The sequence below is a fragment of the Zootermopsis nevadensis genome, unplaced genomic scaffold (genome assembly GCF_977971745.1).
Source record: "Zootermopsis nevadensis isolate Lab colony 2312 unplaced genomic scaffold, Znev_1.0 Znev_ptg000017l, whole genome shotgun sequence".
Classification (NCBI taxonomy): domain Eukaryota; kingdom Metazoa; phylum Arthropoda; class Insecta; order Blattodea; family Termopsidae; genus Zootermopsis; species Zootermopsis nevadensis.
Window position 1 is genome coordinate 12,847,644 of NW_028259149.1, and position 17,544 is coordinate 12,865,187.

The 17,544-nt window shown below is 35.6% G+C and overlaps 1 protein-coding gene across 7 annotated transcripts in view; it reads right to left on the reverse strand.

Annotated features, from left to right (window-relative positions):
• LOC110835253 (uncharacterized) overlaps positions 1-17,544 on the reverse strand; it is an 85,905-nt gene that overhangs the window by 14,051 nt on the left and 54,310 nt on the right. For 6 of the 7 annotated variants that reach the window (XM_022075315.2, XM_022075286.2, XM_022075295.2 and 3 more), the window contains 8 exons: positions 17,407-17,470; positions 16,707-16,802; positions 15,921-16,021; positions 13,308-13,439; positions 12,718-12,888; positions 10,734-12,197; positions 8,676-8,820; positions 5,944-6,075 (listed from right to left, as the gene is read on the reverse strand). In XM_022075315.2, the coding sequence (XP_021931007.2) occupies positions 5,944-6,075; positions 8,676-8,820; positions 10,734-12,197; positions 12,718-12,888; positions 13,308-13,439; positions 15,921-16,021; positions 16,707-16,802; positions 17,407-17,470 (2,305 nt within the window). The remainder of the gene's footprint in view (positions 1-5,943; positions 6,076-8,675; positions 8,821-10,733; positions 12,198-12,717; positions 12,889-13,307; positions 13,440-15,920; positions 16,022-16,706; positions 16,803-17,406; positions 17,471-17,544) is intronic. The other variant, XM_022075333.2, reaches the window with a different exon arrangement.

Genomic DNA, 17,544 nt, shown 5'->3' on the forward strand with positions numbered 1-17,544 from the left:
AGAAACAAAACATTGCAACTGCGTGACTACACATACAACAAAGAACAAATCTTCCAGTCCTGAAGAATATATCCATACCTAAGTATGGTGGTACAACTGACTGTCATTCCATGTCTCCCCTATGGCACTTATCAGAGAAACTGTTACATCTTTAAAAAAAGGTTAAAGCCTTTGTCAATATATAGTTGAAATTTTCCCCATACATTGTTAGAATTATATTTTTCTATCTACCTAATAGTATTGTGTAGCACATTTAAAATGTCTGAAATCTGACCAACAAATTTTTAGCCACAACCCATGAAAAATATTACACTGAGACATAGATAGTTTCAATGTGCATGAGAAAATTTGAACCAGTTCTGTACATGGAAATAAATCTACTAATGCAGACATAATTGACAGCATTTGTTATTTAATTATTTATCTTCCACTCTGTACTATAGTCTCATTCAAGCCTTGGTCCTCTAATTGATGAGGTGTTCTAATTGTTATTAAGGCAGGCTATTGAACTCCTCTGACAAAGGATCATCTCACTGCAAGACTTTATAACTACAAACATGAACAACTATACTGTGACATTAAATGCAAGATCTGTAGTGTTCACTCCCTTAACTCTAACACTGGGTTGTATTGAAACTTTAGACATTTCAGAGCAACCAACTGACCCCATCCTTGAAGAAGTAGTGACTGATGCTGATAACTAAGGTTAGGTTTATGTGCAGTGTTTAACAAACATGTCTGTGTGTATATATAGGTGCAAGGTATACATTAAGTAAAGCAGAGAGAAAATCTAGTAGATGATGCCATTGCAAAATAAATGACCGAATCTTGTCGAGCAACTGTTACCCATCAACACAATCACCAATCAGCACACAACAGATGATGGCACAATTTTTTCTTCAACTGCAAGCAGTTTTTTAAGACAATGGAAATGTTTGGATGTGTTGTCCAGGAACGGTGGGGGCATGAAAGTGCAATTGAGACTCATACATGTTATAGAGTTCAGGGAATTCATGGTATGTTTGAGGTTGACAGCTTTGAGACATCTCACATAAGTTTTTTCTTATAAAACATGTGTTTACATCTTATTTAACTAACACTATAGTACTAGATTACAGAGCCAAGAGTTCAGTCAGCAGATAAAACTAAACAGTGTTCTGACTGAATGGAGAACAGAAATGGCTTATGTTAGCAGTAAGGGCCAGGGAAACCTGTTTTCATTGGCAAAATGCAAACTGTTATCTAAGACTGTGATCTTCTAGAGTGATAACTGTACAGTGTTTTAGGTGGTTACCAATGTTTTGGAGGAAATTTATTTACCTCCATTTTCAAAATACATGATGAAGATGAAGGTGATGGGTTCCTCCAAAGCAAATCAGTCTAAAAACTAATGTATGAAATACAAATATGGGGCAGTCAGACACAGCTTCATAACTTCCTAAAGTGTTTCTTCCTATCTTACACATCTCATTGGTCTTAATAATATATATAAAAATAAATTTCTCTCAATAACTTTCTCGATGCCAAATTGTGTCAGTATCCATTGAGCAGTTTCAGCATTGAGAAACAAAGACAGGCTGGCAGATAAGTGGGTGGATATGACCTCCACATAAAGCTTTTACTTTACATACCTTATGCAAAGAATGTATAGGAAGACTTGAGGTTCTCACAGCGGTGAGTATGAAGATTTCCGTCTTCTGGGTTGTTGTGCTGTGTAGTCTGGTCGAGGTTAACCAACGTTTCAGAGGTCATACTGCCTCCGTCATCAGGGCGATGACAGTATGACCTCTGAAACGTTGGTTAACATCGACCAGACTACACAGCGCAACAACCCAGAAGACGGAAATCTTCAATGTATAGGAAATGTAGCAATCACATTATATATCAGTACTTGAAACAGATTCAATATAAGTTAAAACTCACAAGTAAACAGTAATTCTCTTCATGACAGATATCAGAATCACATTTTTGTTAAATTTACAAATTCTGATGTATCCTAATAACTTCTTAACTATAAAAGAACTTTATATAGCATCTAGAGTTTATACTCGACAAGTATCACTGGAATTTGAAAAAGTACATTGTTACAAAACAGAAACTAAATAAAAACAGGTAAAAAATGAAATTACTTGAACACATGATATTAAAATACATGGTAATAAAAATAGGCAGTCATACAGTAATATGTCACTCTGACAATAATGCCCCAGTAAGAAAGACACCATGAGTAACTGAAGGAATACTAAAATGTATGGTTGAAAGTAGAAAATACAAAACTGCACGAGATGAAGAAAGCAGTACAGGTTGCTTAGAAATGAAATCAACAGGAAGTGCAAAGCAGCAAAAGAAAAATAGCTGAAAGAGAAGTGCAAAGAAGTTGAAAAAGAAATGTTTTTAGGTAAAATTGATGTAGCTTACAGGAAGATCAAACAGAATTTCAGAGAAATGAAAAGTAAGTGTACTAACGTCAGAAGTGCAGATCGAAAACCACTGTTAAGCATAGAAGAAAGAGCAGATAGATGGAAAGAATACATTGAAGGCCTGTATCAGGGGGAAACATTGTCCAACAGTGTGATTGAGGAAGTGAAGGAGGTTGATATGGAGGAAATAGGGGATCCAGTACTACGATCTGAATTTGACAGAGCTCTGAAAGACAGGCTCAAACAAGGCAATGGGAGTAGATGAGATACCTTCAGAATAATTGCAATCTATGGGGGATGAAGGCACTGGAAGGTTATTCAATCAGGTGTCCAAAATCTACGAGTCCGGAGAAATACCATCAGACTTCCAAAAGAGCATTATCTTCGCACTTCCCAAGAAAGGAAGAGCAGACAAATGTGAGAACTACTGCACAATTAGCTTGATATCTCATGCATCAAAATTATTAACTAGAATAATATACAGAAGAATAGAAAGGAAAGTTGACCACAGAGGACCACATCAAACCAGTCAAGACTGATGGCAAACAAACAAAATACAAAGAACTGAAACAACTAATAAAATGTTACAAACTCAGCAAGTGTCATAATATAACAATAGGTAATAAAATATTATAAAATCTGTCAAGATTTTAGTGCCTCAAAGAAAATGTAAGGCTCATAATACAATTTAAAGAAGACAACTTCAGAAAGCTCTTATATAATTCAGTTCAAGAATTATCAACTTTCTACAAGAGCAAAATGTTAATTTTTGTTTGACTTTTGTTTTGTTTATGTACAAGACATGTTCTCTGGCACACTTACAACTGAAAGTTGCAAAAAGTACCTGTTAACCCTACCGAGTCTGTTTGCCCACAAGTAACAACTCGAGTACTGCTGAATGGATTTTAATGATTTGATATTCAGAAATTTTACTAGAATTTGCTGATATATTCTAATTTTGGTTTGATTCCAACAATTACAAGATGCTTTACATGAAAATTAACATGTGCACATCTTGAGTATAAATTGCTAATGTTTAACAGAGCAAAAAATTAAACATTCACCTTAAGCCAAAAAACTTTCTCTGTAGGTCTTCAGTTTCTTGAAACATTTAAGTATATGTGATAATTATACCATCATATAATAATGAGAACTGCTAGATTTATTTCATACTTAGGGTGCATAAATGTGTGTAGTTCATGTAAAGTGCCCAATATTGTTGTCTGATTTTAATTAACACTGGAATGTGCCAACATATTTTAGTCAAACTTTCCAATATTGAATTTAATGAAAATAAATTCAGCTTTTCTTGAGTTGTTGCACAGGGACAGACAGAGCAGAACTAATAGGCACGCTTTTTTAAAATTCAGTTGCAAACACATCTAATAACAACATTCTAAGCAAAAGATTCAGAGCTAAATAAGACAAATTTAATAACTGCACAGTTAGCATTCAATGGAATGTAGATGAGATAAGAAGTTTCTTAACTTAGCAATAACAAGCATTCCCACAATTTATTTTCCTTCCAACAATGTAAAATCAAATGTCATAAGCTTCATTTAATTTATGGAGACATCCCATGTAAGAGCATTTAAATTAACTGTTTTGACAGCATCAGGTACAATGAATTTAAAATGTGTCGCAAAGCATTATTATTTCTTAAAGAGTTTTAAAAAAAGAGTGAAAATATGTAAATGTATTCACATGCTTCAACCTTCATACCATATCATACATATATTATGCAAACATTACCATAATTATCTTCCACATAAGCACAGCAATTGGTCACAAATAATGTAAAAACATATGCAAATGTTTTCAACATAAAATTTATTCATGCACACTCACCTTTTTTACTTTACTATTCACAAAAGAAACTGGAGCAAACTGCAAGCCAATTTATGTTCTTTTTGTCATCATCACTATTAATGTCATTAAGATGCATGAACATATGTTTTAAATGTTGTTTTATTTCTTCTCTACTGATTCATTTATCTGAAACTGACTGCTATGGAAACAGCATACTTTCAAATAAAATGCTTTGACTTCATTTCTGTACATATTACAAACTAAGCAATTAAAGTAATGTTGAAATATCTGTTAACCCATTAATATTAAGGAAAGAAAAAGTATCCATACAAGAAAATGTTTATGTTTCTTAAATAACTTTTATTTCTAACTTTATAAATCATGTGATCTTAATGTCTTGTTTAAGCAATGTAAATCCACAATGCAAGTAGCTCACACACAGCTGGTCATGTGGTAAAATTAAAATAATTTAATTTTTCATGCAGCTGTCATGTTTTACATTGTACAAAGAATTACTGCACCTAAGTTCTACATTTTCCAGATCTATTTCCATACCATACATCATTACATGACCCTGTATTAAGTGATGATAGTTTTGCTCCTACCACACAAGTTCATGCATCCACTATGTTGGTATTACTGACCATAGAAAATTAAAAACTTCAAGTTTGGGGTAATTAATGGTGTAACATCAATACCAGATTTTATCAAATCCATCCAGCAGTTCTTGGAAGAACAGACAGATAAGGTCAGCCCATATAAGTGTTTACTTCATGCACGAAGAATAGTGCAAAGAATTAATGATCATCTGTGCCAGAATCACATTTACCAGCCTACATCTCTCTCAAACTGAAAGTTCAAGACCCTCACCGATGACATAGCAAAGTGAATTTATGAACAAAAACCAATTATCTATAAAATAAAAAAATAATTACACAAATTTTATGAAACAGGAAATCACCAATAAACCATTACTGCATGTGAATAGGGAGTTTAAACCCCCATCCAAAGGGGCTGCTGGTTGGACTTTAACTCTGTGGTTAAGTGTTCAGCAATATGCACTGGAACATAAGGCCATGTGGATCACACATTAATTGGGTAAAGGTTAATAATTAAAAATATACGATCAGTTCCACTATCCCCCCATTTTGATAGTGACTTACACATGTAACAACCATTCAGTTGCTCTGAAGACAGAACAAGAAACAAAAAGGAGATTAAGAAATTTACTGACAGAATTTATTGATACAATATTACTCACAGCCAAGATTTAAAATATTATAGCAGTAACATGCCAAATACACGTACTGCAAAGACTGCAAGCACCAGAGAACAAAACCTACTTACTGTATATTTAAAACACACTACTTCTTCAGCACTATAATAGCACTTCTGCATAACATGGCACAGCAAATTAATTCCATGCAGAAAGTTTTGGCATAATAAGAGTATCGTCAAAAGTCAGAATTAACCCTTTCCATGCTATACATCAAATACCTCACCAGTAAATGTGTTCCACCAATCCTCAATAGGAAAGCTATATATTTGTGGTGAATTAATAATGGAGACTGCATGTTATCTATACATATACAAAAAAGATTAATTTAAATCAAAATCAGCACAGAAAGGGTTTTAAAGAAACAAATCTATTCCAGAATTATCTACTTGTAATTTGCAATGCCATGTAAGAATTGTATTACAACTGTAATGTTACCTGTGGGGACAGTAAGGGGGTCAAGCAGACTGGTGAGGGTTGTGGTGTCATATGGAAGCGAAGATCGCCGTGGCATGCAGTGACGGGGCAGAGAGGCTGTATTCTCTTTTAAGCCAAGTGGTCTCAGAATACCTGTGTTAGCAAAAAGCAAGGGAATTAGTGGCCAACTGAAATAAAAATGAGTAGGATTTTTCAACAAATGAAAACTCATTTTAAGAAGTAAAAGTTATGTGGAGATGATGTTCTGTTTATGGATTTAGGGATATTTTAATAGAATGCTGGTAAAGTTAATATGTATATCAAAATACATGCAGAAATTAGGCAAACTGAGTTTTCAGTTATCTTGAAAGACCGTATGTCATCTGTCAGAACAGATGTAATTAAAAATATTCTAGTCCAAGGTTTTCCAAAAATGTTGTCTGCAGAAGAGTCTGCCTTAAAGACACTAACAGAATTCAACAAGCAAACAGAGTAGTAGACATAAAAATAACATACAAAAAAATGGCAACAGAAATTAAAATAATGATTTCCAAGGTTGGCATGCTTTGGCAGCTGTGTGATGCCTGCTCATTGTGGTGACAATTACTTCAATGTCTGTGAAACATAACTGGACAGAAGTCAAAACACTGCAAAAATTTCAAGGCATGAATGAGTGTGGCAAATAGAACAGGCTTGTGAGCCTCAGAGTACTTTTAAAACAGATCTTTCAAATTAATTGAACATTAACAAAATTACAGATTCAAAACAGAATCATAGATAAAGCTGTCCTATCATGTTCAAGGATTAAGAAGAAACTGTCTTGCCTTATGAGCTGTTACTATAACAACACTGCCAATACAGAAACTTTTCAGTTTATTGTTTCTCACTAAGAGCCATAAAATAGTAATTATTTCTCTTCTTCTTCAAAGTGTAGTTGGTCCTGTGGTTAATTAATCACTGCATCATAATGATGTGTAGGGAAATGTATGTCAACTTCCAAGCATTCTAACCCTCAGCACTGGTAGCCAGCTTCACATCCCTCTGGGGGAAGGGCCTCCAGTACTGACTAAATGGGGCCCAGAAGCCACCAGTATATGGTAATAAAGGGAGAAATCCCTGCACCCCAGTCTGCATGTGATGATGAAGAGAAAATGTCCTGCATCTGCCAGGAATAAAACTCCAGTTATCCAGCCTGTGCACTCAGTGAGCTACCCCGCCTCCTTTACGATGGTTGAGAAAGTAAATCAGTTGACACATTCATTCAGAAGTTTTATATTTCTGCCCATTAAACTCAACAGCTTGATCACATTGTTGTCCACTTTTCCAGTAAACTATGCTTATACTGAAGAAAAGGTTTCTACACTAGGAAATAACTCATTGAGCAGAATGACAGTTGTCTAAATGATAATGTAAATGCAAACATTAGGTTAACTCATTTTTTGCTACAAATAACTCAACTGTAGAACATTATAAATTCATAGCACAACCCAGTTTAATGTTATATGATAACTAAAAAGAAAAGTACTTTGTATGTTGGCATACACTATAGAATCTAATATTAAAAGAAATTATCTGCAGAACCAATTTAAATTCCTTGCGGTTCTACTAACAATTTAGGAATCACAACTCTTAGCTTCTTTTTAACACATCTACCATGACAATGCAGTTTCCTGTCTTGGTCTCTAGCCAAAAGCAAAGTGATGTTTGAAAGCTTGTAGTTAATTTCTTTTTAAGTAGATGTCAGTGACCCTAAAAACAGCAATAAAAAAACCAATCACATCAAAAACAAAAGAAAATTTAATTTAGAACAGACAAAAGCTGCTTCACCTTTCTGAGCACTATGACAGTAAGAAAAACTAGTTTTATTACACATAAAAGAAGAGTTTCATAAGATATAACTACCTCAAACATCGATAGACTGAAAATGTGAACAAGATCTGAAACATAGATTGCATGTATGTCAGTTTAAAGAGTAAAGAATTAGTATTGTAGTGTCCAATGCTGTAAAGTAGCCAGCTGGTGCAGGCACAAGCTTCCTGGTTTGACTGTGTTAAATACAAGTGATCAGACAGAGGATTCCAAAAATATTAAAACAGCAGGATTTCAACACTCAAGAATTCCAGAAAGTAGGAAAGGTAATGAGTGCAGACTTACCTAGTTAGGATGGTTTATTCCAAGTTTTCCAAGAATATTCATAGAATATCTGAGCATCCTATCAATAATTCTGCATGCTATGATGGAGGAGGAGGAGGAGGAGGAGGCGGAGGAATAACAATTTATGAATCTTAAGGTTTTCACGGAGGTGAATTTAGGTTGTGATGATCTGAGTTATGGTGGTATGTAGTCTTGCAGGTGGTTACTAGAGTTGGAGGAAACTAAAACACCAATCTTCAGGGTAAGTGGAAGATGGAAGGGATAGGGTCCTCCAAAATATTAACAACCATCTACATTACATAGCCTCAGGACCCAGAAGACCACAATCCAAATAACAATTTAGTATAAAATTAGTTGATCTTACAAACAAGAAAATTTTTTTTGTTACTTTTCCTTATCAGGATTTCTCAAGATATATTAAAACCACATTGAACTGTTTAAAACTGTCCTAAAACAAATAATTTACTGTGGAGTTCACAGTCTTCTCTCTTCTATATGGTAATTATACACATCAAGCGTTATGTCTCACACTTGAAACTCAAGCCTCTCTGGATGCCAATTCTTTGAAAGGAATTTACTAAAATGGGAGCATCTCCTACTTTGTCTTGTCACATCGATGGGTACAGATCCGCGACGCAGGAATCTATCTCCTCCACCCCTGAGTGCTAGAGAAACTGGTACAATGCAATCATCTGAGCGGTTGAGCAACCCCACAGGTGCAGAGCCACGACGCTGTGCTAATCCCTGCAAAACAAGTTATGTTCAGCATACTTGAGAAATCTCAACAGGAGAGCCACATAACAACACTATAATGCACTAATGGTTATGTAATGAAATCCTTGTTCTATGTGTTGCTTAATTTTGTTACTGAAGAGTAATAACAGGCATGTGTTAATTTATATGATTTGAAGCTTTTGCGGCAAATAAACACAGTAAAACTATTCTCTGGCAATCAGATGCAACAGTTGGTAACATTAAGAGACGAACATTTCAAAAACCGTCCCCATCATCAGGGTTCTGATCATCACAACCAACTGATGCAGCAAACTGCCCAAGAAGATTTTATTATGTGTTAATTGCTTCTAAACTTTTTAAAAATGTGGCAAAGTTCAAGTAAATACTTGAGAATGACAGTAACAAACAAAATTATATAATAAAATTAAAAGCAGATTTCACAGTGTTCACTACTAATCCAGTTCACAATCTTTCATCTTACCATTAACTGCCCAGGATCCCCCATAATAATCTTTATTGTATGGGGACAGGTCAATTAACTTATCTTATTACAGGGCTGATAATGTTATTAATGCCAGTGCTAATGGTTTAGTGGCATGCTAGTACAATGCATATCTAGGCGGACTGCATGGAAGATGCGATATACAGTTGATAAAGATTAAAATATATAAGAATTATTTTACACGCTGATTTGTGTGGGTGTGAAATCTGATCTATTAAGGCAAGAAGGTGTTCAGCAAAATATTTGGACCTAAAAAAAGAAGGAAGTAATATAACAGAAGTAATTACATAATAAAAGGCTTCACCTAATGCTAAATATTATTTAATAAAGGATAAGGGTCAGGAAAGTAGCAGCATGCACGAAGCAAACAAGAAATTACAAAATTCCAGTACAAAAACCTCAACAGAACAGGTCACTTCTATACATGAAAGGGCAGCACCAAAATAGTATCTCCCACAAATATTGTTTAAGGACATGAATTGGATTAAAATGGCTGAAGTACAGTTTAATATAAACAGGGTCTTGTAAACATGATGATTAACATTTTGCTTCCACAAAAGTTGCTTAAGCAGGTATCAACAGCTCAGATTGGATACTGCATCACAGAGTTATTTATGAATAATAGGTGAAATTTAGAATAACTGTGAAAACACATAACACTAGTTATCTGCAAAAAACAACCCAGGAAGACTTTGGAGTTTGGCAGTTCTAAGAGCACACTCTTTTGCATTCCAGAGGTACATGGCATATAGATCAGTTGTATTCAACCAGGGGTAAGTGAAGACATCTTAGGGGGTACGTGAAATTTTTTTTAAAAAAAAATTATGATAAACACTGAATAATGAGGGCCATATTTAGGGTTAGCCACAGGAGAACCAGACGTAAGGACATTCGATTTGGGAGATTATATATTATGTATAACTTGAATTATACACCAACAACTTTGGGGGTACAAAGTTGAAGAGAAATTATTTCTAGGGGTATGCAAACAAAAAAGGTTGAATACCACTGATATAGATCAGCTATTGTGACTGAAAATTTCCCTGGTATTTCCACTTATTGTTAAGGAAGTACCTTCAAATAGGCCACTACCATCAATGGAAGGAAAGAGTAAGAAAGTGAAAGGACAGAGAAATCATAAACATGTCAACATAATGTGTATAAATAATTTCTTTTGCATGTTTAAAATTTCAAATGTGAAAGCAGTGCATAAATTTGAGATTACCAAAAAGTATATTTGAAGCACTGTATTAATAAAAATTATGCACAGGAATGTTGTTTAGTTGCATAATTATTAATATACATTATCTTTTAGCCTCTCCATTCAGATGGAAGCATTTGAAGAAAAGTCATAACTCCTTGTTTATAATAAAAAGTGATAAACATTACAATCAGGTCACATATGAAAGCTGAAACTAACCTGAGGGGTATTTTTATGCAGACTTCCTCCCCTGCTGGAGTTTGCACCTAGATCAGCATCACTCCCAATATACTGAGGGTCAACATTCTCCTTCTCCCACCTGTGACCACTATTCTGAGGAGTCCAACTGTCAGAGATTTTGGCCATCTTTGATGATTTCTCAGATGCTGCATCTGTTTGTTCCCGCTTACTTCTCACAGTCACAACTTTTTCATTTACACATTTCTGTTCCACTGCACAGATTCTGCCATTGTCCCTAAGCGTCCGAATCTTCCCATTTGGTGTTGCACAACCATTCTTGCTGCAAGTTAAGTTTGAGGGAACCTCAGCTTGATCTGACACTTGGCAAGATAAAGTGGCAGCACTGGCATGATCAGATGTGGAAGAACTGGAGGAGTTTGAGTAACTTGCTCCTTCAGCAAGTACCTCAGAGCAAGTTGACATCTCAGCTGTTGTTGACATGTATCGAATCCTTACATATGGCTGCAGAGGTGGAAATGTCTGCTGACGAATCAAGAAGCGCGATGGTGCCAGAGAAGCAGCAGTACCATTTCCTCCCCCATGTAATACAGAGGACAGACGGCTTGCCTCTGTGCTCGTTGTGATGGATGTGATGCTAGGCTCTGGCAATAAGTTCTCAGCACTTACTGGCCTATTGTCTTGTCCACTGGCACCACCAGATGAATGATGAGGCCCACTACTGCAAGTCGACAGCAATGATAGTGAACTCTGTCCAAGCTGCGTTTCTGCTTCCTCTTCCAGTTGTAGAATCGGCCCTGATGGGTAACGCCTCTGTGCACGATGTTCTGCTACTGGCAAGCTCTCCCGTCTGATTATGGTTCTTGTAATAGGTGGAGGGCAAGGCACACTCAGTGGAACAGAATGTCTTCTGCCCACTCGCTTCATAGAATCCATTTCATTATTATGACAAGGAAGTGATGGACGTCTAGGACTAGGTGAGTCTGGTAGAAGCAACTCCACACTGGCTGTGATATCATCAGTCTCTGTCACTGCCTCCTCTTCTGAGTTGCCACCAATTTCCTCATCTAATACTTCAGCGTCTGAGATCTCAGTCCGTGTCTCTTCTGCCAGTTCCTGTTGTACCAGTGCCTCCCATCGGCTCTGATTGCCTCTCAAGTGCCCCATCATCAGTGTGGATAAGTCTGTCTTAAGGAATCTGTGCCACTCTTCAAACAATGGTGATACCACAAATCGAAAGAAACCTGCCTGAATTTTAGGTACAGAAGTACTCTGTCGATCACAAAGAGATGTAACGGGAAGGTTCAGTTGGCGTTCATAGTCCCCTTGACGAAAGAACTCCTCACACACTTTCTGACTCCACTTACGACTCACATCCCACGGACGACAAGGGTTAGAGATGTCAGCACACTTGAGAGCTATTTGCAAGATGAAGTGGCGGTCCTCAAAACGATGCATGTCTAACAGATTCTGATCTAAGTAACGCTGCAAAAATAAGAAAGAAACAAGGAAGTTCTTTACTAAACTGTATCAATTCAAGAATTAAATTCAGTCATAAATCATTAACTAGCATTCTTGATTTGACCAACATCTGTTTCATATTTAGTAAATCTTCCAAATCATTGTATAGTTCTAGATTTTTAAATTGTAATCTATTTTTCAATAAAGATGATGCAGAACAGTTGTTTGTGTTTGATAATCCATATGCAAAAATGGAGCCAATTTAGACAGAATATTTTCAAGAACTAGCCTTTACAGGATATTCAACGGAGAATAATGTTATACGTAATTATTCTCATTACCTATTAAACTGTTCCGCATATATAAAAAATAAACATGTCAAGTATAACTTAACCATTTTGTATTACATCTTCTCCAATTTCATATTGAAATATCAATTGGTATTTGACTAGTAAGAAACAAATTGAAGCGTGAAAGTCCTTACCAGGATGCAAGTACAAAACAAACTGATTAATATGTCATACCAGTGCAAACAATTTCATACTTTGAATCGTGAAAGGAACTCTTGTTGGCGGGTGATGTCTGTCGCAAGGATGAGAGAGCTAATCTGTTGTTCCAACTCAAGCCTGCATGTCCCCAGCTGCTCAGCCACACTGCTTTCTAACAGACACCCAATAGCAGAACGCCAGTGATGATTTTCAAGCACTGAGGTGTTCTAGAAACAAAACAGAATGAACCTTTAGCTTAAATGCATGACAAACTGCCAGACAGATAATATTATATTATTATTAAAATGAATAACAGACTGATCCAAATCATAAAGCAATGAAAAAACACTTCAATTTGTAACATTTCCTGCCACATGACACACAAAAGGTTTTCACAAATTTTTTAGGTGAATAATGGAAAAGTTGTATGATGTCACAGCTATTAGAATCTAAGAGTGATTAATGTATATGAAAAAGACTGAAGCAATTTAATTATTTCAGTACAGTACGCTTCTAATTTAAACATACAATGACTGATTTATATAATGCAATATTACACAATGCCCGTGGCATTCACAGAAGTCCTTGAAGTATCAGAACATAAAACCTATGATTTCCTTAAACTAGCAACTCATCACAATTTTACCTCATATAATGCTGCTAAATGGTTTGAAGTGGCTATGAGGAATGGTTGATTGACACCTGGGTGGTCTAGGTCGTGTGTTACAGCAGCAATTAATGATGACATTATCTCAAGAGGAGTTAAGTGCATCTTTATCTGAAAAGGAAATTAAAAAATTCTGAATTTAGGTTTTGAAACATGAATGGAAATGTGCAATTGCATCTTTGCAATTGCATTCTTTGTTCTTATTGGCCTTGATGTTAATTTACTATAAATACAAAATTATTATAATGCTACACTACAGATATAACCTTGCAGCCAAGAATTATTTTTCTTTGCATTCCATTTCACCATATAAGAAAACGTGTCATATAATGGCTTTGTGATCTGTGCTTTATGTTGTGTACTAATTCTCTACACAGCGAGTTTCGAGAAAGTCAAGAGAATGATGTGAACTTCATTATAGGAGTCATGTTGGAACTTCACAGATTAACATTAAATTTGCCTGACAATTTTTAATGCAGATTCACAAACACCAAATTTAATCAAAATCCACCAAGTACTTTCAGAAGTGAAAACTGCAGACAGACAGAAAGAATATGTATGACCTCCAAATTATGTATTAATTTTGTGCATTCTGTGCAAAAAGTACATAAAAACGCATACTGTAAATCCGATGTTTGCCATATGCCCCATCTCTCTCTTCAGTTCCCTTTTCTGGACCACAATCCAGTATTTTATAAGCAATAAATTTATTTTCAATAATCCGATCCAGATTTTGACATGCTGGGGCAGTAAGCTGTGTTAAGCTCTAGAAGCCGCATAACAAATTAAAAACGTATTTTAATGAAAAGGCAATATAAAAAGTATTGAAGTTTTAAATCTGTTATCATCACTAATAAAAATATAATAAAACAGAGACTGAACTAACATAACTAGCATTGGTACTTTTAAGTTGTGTACTTTCCTTATTATTTTATGGCAACAAAAAGATAACTATGGTACTTAAAATAATAATATTAAAATAAAAAGCTAGGATACCTCAGTCAGTATATAACTAGGTTATGAGCTGGATAAGTAAATTAAATTCCCAGTGGTATAGGATTTTCTCTTTGCTACAACATCCAGATTGTGGGCCCCGCAGAGCCAAGTACTGCGGCTCCTTCTTCACACGTTAGTGGTTGCAACGTAAAGCTAACCACTCATCTGAATCTAGTGCTGAGGCCAAGAAAGTGTGGGTCTGTATTTCCACTCCCTCCATATACCTTCATGGAGTGGTGGTTAATTAAGCATCAGTGACAAATTTGCCTTTTATTTTTGATGGCCTCTCATGTGAGGCCATAAACTTACACATAAATCCAGTATTGATTATAATATTCCAACACATATTTAGAAAAGCATATTCATTTATGGAATTTCAGACACTAAGTAAGACACAAAGACCTCAATTCAAAATCTGAAGTAAGGAGATGTTTCTAACTAATTGTGTGGAATGATGTGTGAAACAAAATAAAGGAAGAATGGGTATAAAAGAAAATTCATAATTTCAGTGGTATGGCAGATGTAGAATGAAGAAAACAGACTTGGTTGGGAAACAGAGAAGGTGGAAACCAATAGAACAGTGGTTACAACTAATTCATAAAAGGTTGAAAGGAAATAATTTGAAGGAGGTGGAAGGAATGACAGACAGTCACAGAGGGGGAGAAACAGGAAATCTCCAAGGAGTAGATAGATAGAGCCAAGAAGAGAAATTGAAGGGAAAGAAAGAATGTAAAAAACAAATGTGAGAGAGGAACAGTACAAGGAGAAACAGAAATAAAAGAGAAAAAAGGGTAACATGGAGAATAAGGTTGAGGAGGTTAGTTACGTATATAAAGATGAGGAGAATGTGAAGAACCAGGCTGATTCTTCCATTATTTAACAAGCACTTTGAAAATGCTCAAGTTATATCACATCAAATGGTATGAAGACTGTGAATAATGAATTGGAGAGAATGTGAAAAGAAAGTAACCATGTCCTATTTTAAGGTACAGCCTGGTGGGGCCAAGAAAAACTATAAAATATCTCAGAATAGTTGGTCTTTGGTCTCCAGGTTAAAATCTGAATAGGAGACCTGTATAAGAAACATTTTGCAGGACAAGCAGGAAAAGAATACAAGAACAAGAAAGAGGAAAATAAATTTAAATTCTTTGTAATCAATAAAATATGTGTGGTATGAACCTGACCTATTGCTGTCAGTCATTCAAGAGTAATGAAACTTCATTTGTGGTTTCCTTGGGTGTGATATCATGTAGTCTTGTAGGTGGTTACCAGTGTTTTGGGCGAAGTTATCACATTTTTCTCTAAACTGCAAGGCCACAATCAACATCTGATCCTTGAATATCGGATAGTAAACCTCTATGACGAGGCAACAGTGCGTAGAGTTCAATAACCAGAAAATATCCACTGTAACCCTGAAAATAGATGTGATACATTCCTCTGAAATGTTTGTAACCATCTACAGGAACACCAATTTCACAACCCAGAAGACCAAAATCAATCTTCATCACCATGGTAATCTCAAACCCCAAACAGCATAGAAAACTAAATGCATCATAAACATAACACTTCAATACGACAAGCAGCTCATAACTGTACCTTCTCTTCTTGCAGAAAGCAGTGCATTGCTTGCGTCACATCTGTAGCATGGATTGAATTGTGGTACGGGTTTGTACTGTGGTAGCCTGCCTCTACAAGGGCTGAACAAGGAACAAATGCAACAATGTAGCACTACAGGATAAAAATAACTGGAATCGTTAAAACACATGACCACATCAAGCTGCTATTGCAGTTTAAGTTGGCATGATAATTCCAACACAATGCTACAACAGTCTAAAAAACAAAATGAAATCAGATTAATTTAACAATAGTAGAAAGGTATACTACATATTTTCACATATTTCCATGGGGTTTTGTATCTTTCATTGGTCTTGATGCTCATTTATTGCAGATCTAAATCAGACTCACTACACAGAGTCAGATATTACCAAAATGTATTTAAATTAAAAGCTGTATACCAAATCAATATTCAGATTGTCATATGTAAAATTCTTGTATGATGAAGCCATTTTTTTGAAGGAAATTACACAGATCGGATTTAAGCATCATGTAGAACCGGCTTGGATCCAAACCAAATAGCAATTCTTTGAACCCCTTCCTCAATATCACACTTTCCGCTGAAGACAGAAAAACTAGATAAAAAGCCACCACAAATAAGAACAAATAAATAAGTAAATTTAATTTAGGTATTACGTCCCAGTTTGTTCTCACAGATGAATCTGTGCCCACTTTGTACTGATCAACATGAAATGAAATTTCAGCTGCTGTCTCCTCTGCAATTCTGTAATGAATATTGATTACATATGTGAACTTTTTTCTACTTACTGAACAATTTCCATACACGAACAACATCCAAATTAAAATGGTCAATCAGTCCATACCAGTGAAATAAATGAACACACAATACCGGCAGTGACCGCCCTGAAACATTAAAAATAAGAATTATATGTAGTTGAATGTGCAAACACCACATAGGATAAAGAATTAGGATTTTCCAAGCAAAGTGACATCCTGTATCCACTGGATAGGTTAGAAGGACCAACAGCCAATTCGATGGCAGAGAGAAAAATCCACGCCCTTCCTGGAATTTAACCACGGTAATCAAGCGTGTAACAAGTCACCTTCCTGACAATAATGTTCTGTTAAAATAGATAGAGCCAGTTGCTTTATCGCATTGTATAATACTGAATTCTGCAAACTTTCTATAAAGAACTTCTCAACTTTGCAAATTCTAAATAAAATACACTAGGCATAAGAACCACACCACTGGCATTGAGACTGACATTTATTAAGTCTGTCGGTTACAGTTTACAATGTCGGACATGACTTTCTGGTCGTACGTCCACATAAGAACCACACATGAAGGCATATTGGGGGTGTAATGGCAAAGTTCCATGCAATGAAGACCTGAGCACTAGATGGACGTAAATGGTCAATTTCATGTCCCAACCACTTTAGCACCAGGAAAGAAGTCCTGAGTAAATATTCTCATAAATTAATTTTGATTCTTAAAATATTTGCTTACCTCCTGTTACTGTATCTAAAGTGAAGGCGTTGAATGGCCAGTGCCACACACGATCCAGTACACACTGCAAGGAAATGTTATAATAATCGTTTACCAAAAAATTCCATGATGATAATAAAGAATTTTCAAGTAGCAGGG